General features: G+C 37.3%; 1 protein-coding gene across 1 annotated transcript; it reads right to left on the bottom strand.

The window, feature by feature from the left end:
* Positions 1-3,894: 3,894 nt before the first annotated feature.
* LOC114526522 lies at positions 3,895-8,727 on the bottom strand. The gene is made up of 3 exons (XM_028548133.1): positions 7,623-8,727; positions 7,354-7,559; positions 3,895-4,239 (listed from the first exon to the last, which is right to left on the bottom strand). Exons 1-3 carry the CDS (start codon positions 8,725-8,727, stop codon positions 3,895-3,897), a joined length of 1,656 nt encoding a protein of 551 aa, XP_028403934.1.
* Positions 8,728-11,007: the final 2,280 nt, after the last annotated feature.

The following is an 11,007-nucleotide window of genomic DNA, read 5'->3' as shown; positions in this document are numbered from 1 at the left end:
AGTATTTAAATGGATGGGTTGAAGAGAACATTTCCTTTGTCATTTCAATGGTTGATTTAATTGCTGCTACAAATCCAACAGTGAAGGATTTCCTTTTGTGATGTACCGATGGAGCTTGATTATTGTTTTGCTTCAAGCTAAGCAGGTAAAGTGCTGAGTCTGTAAGGATTGGTTCCCACATTTGTCTCGATTCTGGGCGCAGTGCTTGTTTAAAACCTGTTGCTACTGGATTTTGTGAGTTAATAAGTCGAACAGTCTATCAATTGTTCCTATGAATTTCACAGTTGGTTCTGCATCCTGAAATTCTTCAAGTTTCATTGATGAACAAAGGAAGTCTACGGCGTCTGCCACCGAGGAACTAAATGTCTGTGCTGCTAGTAAGTAAGTAAGTAAGTAAGCGACTTTATTAGGGTAAACGCTTGAAAGTAACATTAAAGTCTCAGATAAACTAGTGGCCCTCTATCTATAAGATTACTTAAAATATATAGTATGATTATATACACTAATACATATTGATGAATTATATATACACTATAAAAACCTACAAAGTATATCTATATACGGTTTAAGAGCAAATACATATTAAACAGACATTAAATATTATATATCACTGATAAATAGATTAGTTTCCTTCTGCTTTGTTAAAATATCTTTGCCAGTGAAACATTCGTTTTGTTCTTTTGAAATTGTAAATGCCTGCTACTAAACTTGTTTCCCAGTTTAAGTCCTTCAGCTTGTTGAATTGTATGAAGTGAAGAAAGGAGATTCCAACTGATTAAATTATTTTCACCGTCTTTGAAGAATTTTAGGTCTGCCAAAGCATTTCTTGCTAGTTTTAACATGTGTGATGGGTCAAGTATTGCATAGACAAAATAGTTTCGAGTGGGATGTTTGAACTTTGTTACAAATGAATCATAACATGATGTAAAATTGCATCCTAACTCTTTGAACATACTGATGTTCACTGATGTTTCATCGGCTGTTACTGACCAAACACGTAAACCAGAATCTGCTGCCATCTCCAAAGCTGTTTTTGCTAGGTTTGCTTGCTCTGTGGCTGATATTTTATCAGCAAGAAAATAGCCAATAGGGCACTTCCAATGAGATCTGGCTCCAACTAATAGAAAGATAACTGATTCAGATGCCAAAGTAGCTGGTTTTGTTGATGGAATTTGTCCATAATCCACAAATCCGACATATTTATCTTGCTTGTTATCCCATAGCATCTGTTTTCTTATTGATAAAGCATCAATGACAAAGAAGCAATCTGCATAATCTGGCTTTGTGGAACATTCTCTTTTTATTTCCTAAAAAGATTCAGGCAAAAAACCTGGCTTGTATTCAATTGAACTTGACCATTTCCTAATGAAGGAAGGCTGTGGTAGTGGAATAATTGATCGGACATATTGATAGGCCTTTGCTGAATAAAAGTTCAGTGTGGTTGCAAATTCTTTTACAAGGTCAGAGTACCGTCTTCCACATGGGGCCCTTTCCACATTGTTTCTTGTGTCTCTGAATAGTGATAGTTGTAGGGAATGAAACTGACCATGAAAGAAATTAGCATCTTGGAAAAAGCTTTTTCTTCTTAATTGTTGCTGCAAATATCTAATTTTTCTCTTCAATTTTTTTTCTAGGTCTGGCCTTTCAGGAATTTTATGGATCGTTTTATCAATATCATTGACAGACTTACAATAATTATGGTCATGTGATATTTTTTCTTCAGTCGACATGATTGTTAATGGTTGCAAGATCACATGGACTCTCCAGCCTTTTTCGGACATTTAATTGAATGCCATGTGCATCTGAGGATGGACTGGGAAAAATCGATGGTATAGCATTATGTTTTATTCTGCAAGCCATTGTCTGATGGTTGGATGATGAAATCGGATGAACGGAAATTGGTACTGCAAATCCGACTGGATTTTGTTGCTGTCCATAGTAGGCATTTGTTTGGTACAATTATAGAATACCGTGGCATAAGAAACAGCATATAAATATAATTGGCTATGTGGATACGGGGCTACATGTAATTACACAAAGTAGTTTCAATAAGTACTATTAATACCGATATCGTTTAATATGCATATTATTGTTTATGAAATTTCAGACAAGATAGTTATTCCAGCGAAATTGTTTGCATCATTTCATAGGTTGAGTTACATTTATTTGGTAGTTGTAGGATTGTATAGTTTCTTCACGTCTTGGAGAAAGGTTAGGAAGCAGTCGTCATTGTGATGCTTATATTTCCACATAAACTCTGCGAAGTATGACACATAATGGTCTTTCTTTCGCCCATGTGTAGGTAGGTTGGATTTTAATTGACGCCAATGCCCTTCTATTATTGTTGGTCACCTTCATATTAACGAATTTTGTGAGTGATTGACTGTTTTGTGTATGTATCCATAATTCTCGAGATTTATATAGCCTTTCAGCAATCGGATTATAGTTGTTCCTGCAATATCCAAGTTTGTGCGAGGCCGCAATGTTGTCTCGGATCTATCATCTACTGGTACGATGAAGGAATTTCTTGATTGCTCCTCTATGCCTCCGAAAACCCATTGGCCTTTGACTAAATGGCCTCGATGATACTTCCTCTTGCCGACTTTTGTTTCATCTATTTGAATTCTTTTACCGATACCCAATTTGATGTTTCTTTTTGATAATTGTCAAACAAACTTTGCGGCAAAACATTGACCAGTCGACTGCAGTGTTTGGACGTATTTTTAGCTGTTGAATTATTTGTTTTTGAGTAAGATTTGCGCACCACCAATATGTGAATTTAACAACTTCAATTAAAGTCATATTACTGTTTTCAAACCAAGAATCTTTACGAATGCTTTGCTCCGTTGTTTGGTGTTTGCTGTGTGATCTTTGTCTGCACTGCCATTTCAACCCATCCGAGAGATCTTGGCAAGATACGAGATTCATTTCCGTTTCACACTTAGGGCAAACAACTCTAGATGCAATGAGACCTATTTCTTGCCCAGCGTATTGTTTGATCAGTTGATCCAATTATTTTTGAACAAGGTCGTCATAAGTCAGAAATTCAACTTGTTTCCTTTATTGTAACTCTGGCCGTCATTAGACGATATTTGTACAGCCTTATCTATTAAGTTCGTGGGATTTGTTAGAGCTTGTGTACCAATGGTACATGTTCTTCTGACGGTATACATAGGTGAATGTATTATTGAAAAAGTCGCTGCACTGAAATATTTATTTGCAAATCTGGCGTATGTAAATAATGAAATGGTTGCTATGGATATGACAATATGACATGTGAATTGAATTGAAAAAAAGTAATTCCCAGGTTATCGAGTACTTATTTGTTTTAGAATTTAGAAATTGCTGTAGGGATATAAAAGGTATGTATTGTTTCTGTAAAGTAGAGATTTGGTTTAGATTTTGTAATTAGGTTATAACATTAGTTTACCCTCTAATGAAATCAAGCTTTTGTTCAAGTTTAAGCCGGATGTAAAGCAAAACGCTCAATTTGAATTACTTAACCGCTAATTACTATATTTCATTTAATTTTCCCACTATAAAGTCTATATGTATGATTTAAAGCTATTAAGACAGGAATAAATGCATGGTCCATTTTACCGTAGTATGCAGTAATATGCAAATCAGTGTATACAGTCGAACCTGTGTTAAGCGGTCACCCTCGGGGATTTTGCAAGTGACCGCTGAATACAGGTTGACCACTTAATACAGGTCTTGTAGAAATCACCGCGCAGCTTAATATAATATTTATTATAACTAAATTTGGAATCAACAGTAATACATTTCATTACACATACCAAGTAACCAATTAAAAAGTATATAAAACTTTAAATTGTTTCTGAGTTTAGTCTACAAATTAGAGACTACTTGTACTGTACAATAAAAATGTCAAGCTTAAACCGCTGAAAAATAGTCATGAATTTTTGTTTGTTGTTGCGGACTGCTCAGTTTAATTTGACTCAACAAGTCATCCACCCTTGACATAGCAAGCGAAAGCTCTTGGTGCTCGTTAAATTGAGCAAATTTTCGCAATTCATCACCGAATTCCATCGCTTCTCGCACTGTTTTAATTGATGACTGTGCACTTTCCATGCCACACTCTGCATCCTGTTGTCCCATTGGTAGTTCTTTGTCTTCTAAGATTGACAATTCGTCCTCTATGTCGTGATGAAGCAGTTCGTCACGCAGATCATTCCTCCAGTTTGGATTGGAGCTGTCAAACTTCAATGTCCTCTTCCGCTGCAATAAATTCACTTGCAGTTAGCTGTACGTTGAATCTGTTGATAAGATTTTGCAGATCATACAGCTCTTCACCTTCAAATGGATCGTCTTCTACAACTGAGTCTAGTGGATATATCCCTGTGCTCTGAAAGCACTTTTTGATGGTGCTGTTGGAAACCTCGTCCCATGCTTGTCTCCCCCATTCAATGGACATGAGAACATTAATCGACTTAACAATTTCTGATGCATTAATCGATCCATCTGCTCTGGAGCATACATATCGGAGGAGTCACTTTTTGTACTTTACCTTCCAGTTTGCGATTATCCCAGCGTCCAAAGGTTGCGTCTTGGATGTTGTATTTTTCGGCAAAAATACAATTTTGATGTTGGGAAACTTCCCTTCAAGACATGGAGGATGACATGGGGCGTTATCCATAAACAAAATAATGTTTCTCTTCTCCCTGATCAAGCGTTTGTTCAACTTCGATAGAACAGAGTTCATTATTTCAGAGTTCATTCAAGCTTTCTGGTTTGAGAAATAGTGGCACTTATACGGACGTTTGACATCTTTCAGTTTCTTGAAACACCTAGGCTTTGCAGACTTTCCAATCACAATAGGGTCCTCCTTTTCCCCAGCAGCATTCACAAAAAAAGCCCACGTATTCCGTTGTTTTGCTTTTTTCCCACCGCTGCAACGCTTTCCCTTTTCATTCAGGGTTTTCTCAGGTAATCCCCGCCAAAAGGCTCAACAGTTTCCGTTCTAACGTCAGCTTCTTCTCCGGCCACTGACATATTGCAAATCCCATGCTGTTTCTTGAATGACTCTAACCAGCTGTTCGACACAGAAAACCTAATTTTTCAGCAATTAGGAGAGCTTCTTCTTGAAGCATCGGTCCCGAAATAGGTATGTTCGAGTTTCTGCACATCAAATACCAGTCCCATAACGCTTCGTTCACATTGATGTACTTTCCGACACGGATTCTTTTTTATTGAACTGGACTGACGTTGTTTATACGAGGCGATTATAGCATCTTTATTTTGAATAATTTTTTGTGCTTGCGTTCTGCCTATTTCAAAGTGCTCGGCTATTTTTCTGTATCCACTGCCCGGATTGTCCTTCGAATAGCGAACCACTTCCATTCTTTGTTGAAGGGTTAAACACTTGCGCTTTTTCTGTGCCTGCGGTTTTAATGCTTGGGACTTATGTTTCATAGTTGTGTCGGGTTTCAAGTCTACATTTTCTTTTCGTTTGCTGCCGACAACTCCTCTACTTTCTTCACTAAGGTATACATATGCCAACTGCTACACCAGCATTCCATCCCGGTAATTCTTCGGATGCAGCAATCGAACAGTTAGTTGAGCGATTGCAGGTCGGTTTTTGACAAAGTAAGCATTGATATTTTGTTTCTCCCGAGCAACTTTGACAAAGCGCCATAGCGGTGCTTATGACATCGTCAGAAAAACATTTTATCAAGCCAGATTGTGTCTGGCCAAACATGAACTAAGGAAGTGCAGTGAAGTTTGACACGCAATTTTGGCAATCTACCAGCTCATTCATTTTTACCAAAACTGTACCGACATTATTATTATTATTATAACAGTATTTACCCAGTGAGCCTACATCGCCAAAGCGGTTTTCAGTAGGGCCCTGCTAAAATACAATTATTATATTACATCTATTAAAACTAGTTAAAAAGTTAAAAAGTGCAAATAGTAAAACGTTCATAACCTAGATTTAAAAAGTTGTAAGCTCTGACAGTCTCTTATGCTCTCAGGTAAAGTGTTCCACTCACATGCAGCCTGGTAAACAAACCTTTGTTTACCCCAATTAGTTTTTACCTTCGATAAATATATATTATTTCTAGATCTGGTAAAATGACTATGAATATTATTATTCATTACAAAGTCAACAGGAAAGTTGCTCTCACTCTTTAAACACTTAAACATCGCAGTAAGACGGTGGGACTTTCTACGTTCTAATAAGGGTTGTAGATTAAGGAGAGTAAGTGCCTCGGTTGCTGAACTATACTTTGGCTTATCCAAGATTATCTTTGCTGCTCTGTTCTGTAGAATTTGTAGGGCTTTCATTAGAGTGTCATTGTTTTTGTCTCCCCAGACAGTATCAGCATAATCGAATAACGGAGCTATCAAACTCATATACAAGGTTCTCCTCGCATAGACGGGTAAAAGGGTCTTTATTCTTCGTATTAAACCGATTCTTTGATTTATCTTTTTACTAATTTCATCAATATGATCAGCCCACTTCATATGTTGGTGAATTGTAATGCCAAGATATTTGAATGACTCAACCCTTTCCAGTTGATTTTCTCCGACATAAACTGTAATTTTGTGAACATCCCGGAACTTACTGGAACGGTTACTTCCAAACATCATAAATTTAGATTTCGCGACATTTAGAGTTAAGAGGTTAGAATTGAACCAACATGCTAACTTGATAAGATCTTCATTAACCTTATCTTGGATCTCTTTCACGGAATTTCCACTATAATAAATTACAGTGTCATCAGCATATATCATCACATCACAGTTACTCAAGGATGTTGGAAGATCGTTTATGTACAGGATAAACAAGAGAGGGCCAAGAATGCTTCCTTGGGGGACTCCAACAGAAATTTCACAGCCCGCAGATTGGGCATTGCCGACAAACGTTCTCATCTGACGATTCTCTAGGTAGGATCGAAACCACTCAATAGCATGTACATTCACACCAATTGCCTCGAGTTTTTTTATCAATAGACCATGATCGACCGTGTCGAACGCCTTCGACAAGTCAAGGAAAGCTGCACCAGTCATACAGCCATTATCAAGATTATGCAAAATAGTATCAGTGAAATGTGTAAGGGCTGACACGGTAGATAATTTTGGGCGAAAACCAAATTGTTTGGATGTTAAAATGTTGTGATCCACCATATAATCATAAAGCTGTCGATGAACTGCACGCTCCAAGATCTTGCTCATTGTTGGTAATATAGTAATTGGTCGATAATTATTACAGGCCATGCTGTCTCCTGACTTAAATAAGGCTACGACTTTTCCACTTTTCCATATTGCAGGATAAGATGCATTCTCAAGTGATCGATTATATAAAGTCGTTAGACTTTTATAAATTACAGTTGCAGAATCTTTCAGCAACCGCGCGCTTATACCATCAAGACCAATCGCCTTATTAGTCTTTAGTCGTTTCAGTTCCATCAAGACAAATTCTTTTGGTACGGGCATAAAAGTAAAAGTACTGTTTGAGTCATCAGCAGTAACAGTCGAACTTGATGGTAATAATATGATTAGGCTTTCCTTAAACTTCTGAGCTAACATAGAAGCTACGGATGAAAAGTGCTGATTCAGAATGTTAGCTATAGACTTTGGATCGGAATAAATTATACCATCGCTTTCAATGCAGGAAACAGATTCACATTTCTTACGACATGTAACTTCGTTTAGTGTTTTCCATAAAGCACTGTGGTTTTGTTTATTTTCATCAATTAGCCTTGTATAATACTCAGCTTTGCATCTCTTGACCTCTGAATTAACAAAATTTCTTAAGTCCTTGTACAATGTCCAGTGTCTTTGCAAGTTAGATTTCTTCGCCATTTTACGATAAAAATCACGTTTGCGCATAGCATCCATCAACTCTGTTGTTAGCCAAGGAAGTTTGGAGCCTTTTATTCGAGTTGTTTTGATAGGCGCGTGTTTATTAGCTATCGACAGAAACAAATTATTCCAGGCCAAGACAGCCAAATCAACAGTTGGCTCATCATCAACAACACTCCAATCAGCACTACGCAAATCCTGAATAAAATTTCGTTTTTGATAGCGCTTATAGGAACGAAACTCAATAGTTTTTCCTGGGGCTTTAATAACACAGGCCTTAACAACACAAAAAACCATTGAATGATCGCTTAATGAGGGATCAACAATACCATGGTCAATGATGCGATGCGGAAAATTTGTGAATATTAAATCGAGCACGGTTGAAGATTTTTCCGTAACACGCGTGGGTTGATCAATTATCTGTTCCAAGCCATGACCGTTTGCTAAGTTTTTCAATTTACGTTTTAATGCCTTGTCCACAGCAGACTTTGCATTCCACGAGATATTAAAATCACCCAAAACCAATAATTCATCTTTGTCCGCGACATTCAGGAGAAGCTCGTTTAACTCATTAACAAACTGTTCGACTTTGCCGTTTGGGGGGCGATAAATAGACCAAACAATAACCTTCTTAGCTTTAGGACGTAAGATTTCAATAGAGCAAAGTTCAGCTGAAGCAAGACTAAGCTCGACAACAAAGCGAAACGGAATACCCTCCCGAACATAGATCAAACTTCCTCCCCCAACCTTGCCCAACCTATCTTTTCTAACACAGGAATAACCATCAATAGATACTTCACTGTCCAAAATAGAAGGCTTCAACCAGCTTTCTGATACTGTTAAGATGTCAATAGGTTTTTTAGCAAGAAGCAACTTTAGAGAGTCCAATTTCGCCATTATACTTCTGACATTAATATGGGCAATTTTCAAGCCACGAGCACGAGTAAGGTTCCCCAGACTTGGGCATGAGACATCAGGTCCAGGGTTCATCTCGACATCATTCGCCAAATAGATAAGACAAAAAGCAATAGCAGACCTGCGAAATAAACAACAGGTTGCCATAAAAACTTCACGCGAAGGCGTCTCCACAACGCTCATGTGACATCGCTTCTCAAAACTTCCAATGGATATTTCGATTTGCTCACGAATGGTGTTATTTGCCGCACATAAAAAATCAATATCTTGAAACTTGGCATTAAACTGATCGTCTTTGACGTTAAGCTGACCGCCAAAGATCAACCATAAAAGAAGAATAAGACAAATATGACTGCTATAATTTAACCACGTTGTGATGTTAATTAGGTATAATTAGATATGCAGGTATAGGTATAATTAGATATGCAATCTTGGATGTATATAAATAAGAGGCATTTATAATACAACTAGTCAGTGTTTGAATCCGTGTGCATCTGTGTCTTGTTCAAATGGCTAGACACTACATTTGGCGACGAGGATTTTGTTTAAAGCCTGAAGTATAAATATATTTGATTATTATGGCGAAAAGCCTAGGAGTAAGTGGAGTGATGCCGTTTGATTGTACTGGCGATATGACGAGTGTAGGACCAAGATGGCGGCGGTGGAAAACAGCATTTCAGTTCTATATTGATGGCAAAGGAATTACTGATCCGAGGCAAAAGAAAGCTTTGTTACTCCATTCAGCAGGAATGGATGTTCAAGAAGTATATTCAACTTTAGAAGAACCGGCTAGTGGGAGTAAAGACGAAACAGATGAGTATGAAAAAACTATGAAAACTCTAGACTCTCATTTTACACCTCAGATCAATGTGCCGTTTGAGCGACATGAATTTCGACAAATGTTCCAAGGGGAATCTGAGACAGTCGATCAATTTGTTATTCGATTGACCCGCCAAAGTGATAATTGTGAATTTGGAGAGTACAAGAAAGAACATATTCGAGATCAGGTCATTGACAAATGTAGATCAACTAAACTTAGAAGGAAGTTGTTAGAAATGGGCAAGACTTTAACATTAGATGATATACAGACAGTTGCAAGGTCGATGGAAGCAAGTGAAATGCAAGCTAGACGAATGGAGAGTGATCGGCGTGGGGAAGTTAACACTATTGGGAGCAGAGGATGGAAAGGGAAAAAGGGCGAGAATATTAACAATAGTAAGCAAGGTCAAAAGTGTTACCGATGTGGTAGAAATGGACATTTTGCTCGAGATAAAAACTGCCCAGCTGTGGGTAAAGCCTGTAAGAAGTGCAACAAAATAGGACATTTTGCTGTTGTTTGTAGGACACAGTCCAACCGAGGAAATGGGCAGCAGAGCAAGCATCCTGGTGTCAAACAAATTTTGACGGCGGCGAAAAGTAAAATTAATGATCAGATCAACGATGATGATGAATATGCTTTTGCAGTGGGGACAAAAGATAAACGTAAGGTGAATGGAAGTGTTTTTATTACCATTAGAAGTTGTGGATAAAAGTGGAAACGAAGTAGTAGTTAAATCTTCAACAGGAGTTCAGTATAGAAGGAATGTAACTCATGTGAAGAAATTTGAAGTGGAATCATCTGACGTAGAAGAGGATGTGCAAAATCAAGAAAATGTACAGGAACAGGAAGCTGAGGAAGAAACAGAGAGAAGGTCTCAAGAGAACAGTAAGGAAAGTAGTGTAAATATTTCTAATAGACCTAATAGACCTCAGAGGGTATGTCGTGCACCTGAACGGTTTAAGGATTACGTATGTTCATATGTTAGTTATAGTTCTGGATAGTTCGATATTAGTTATGATATTGGTTGTATAAATTAGATAAGTAATGCATGAAGTCAGTGCGATAATTCAATTTAGGTACTTAAGCATATTAAAAAGTGACATGTAGGTATGTAGATAAACTTTTGGAAAAAACCGTTGGAAAAAAAAACAGTATATTATTTATTAGCTTTATTACGTAAATATGGACAATTAGAATACTGAGAAAAGAAGGGATTGTGATGTTAATTAGGTATAATTAGATATGCAGGTATAGGTATAATTAGATATGCAATCTTGGATGTATATAAATAAGAGGCATTTATAATACAACTAGTCAGTGTTTGAATCCGTGTGCATCTGTGTCTTGTTCAAATGGCTAGACACTACACACGTCGCCATATTTAATCGATGAGCAATCTATATTGCTCATCGATTAAATATGGCGACGTGGTTAAATTGACA

Source organism: Dendronephthya gigantea, unplaced genomic scaffold, assembly GCF_004324835.1.
Source record: "Dendronephthya gigantea isolate DGI-Jeju-01 unplaced genomic scaffold, DenGig_1.0 000039F, whole genome shotgun sequence".
NCBI lineage: Eukaryota > Metazoa > Cnidaria > Anthozoa > Malacalcyonacea > Nephtheidae > Dendronephthya > Dendronephthya gigantea.
This window is presented reverse-complemented; position numbering and strand designations above follow the sequence as displayed.

Excerpts from the sequence above, each read along its gene's own strand:
- LOC114526522 (XM_028548133.1), bottom strand. The coding sequence starts at position 8,727 with ATGGCGAAATTGGACTCTCTAAAGTTGCTTCTTGCTAAAAAACCTATT. Across the intron at positions 7,560-7,622 it reads TTCCTGCATTGAAAGCGATG|CTTCTATGTTAGCTCAGAAG; the intron begins GTATAATTTATT and ends TTTCATCCGTAG. Across the intron at positions 4,240-7,353 it reads TGCTGAAAGATTCTGCAACT|CGGAAGAGGACATTGAAGTT; the intron begins GTAATTTATAAA and ends AATTTATTGCAG.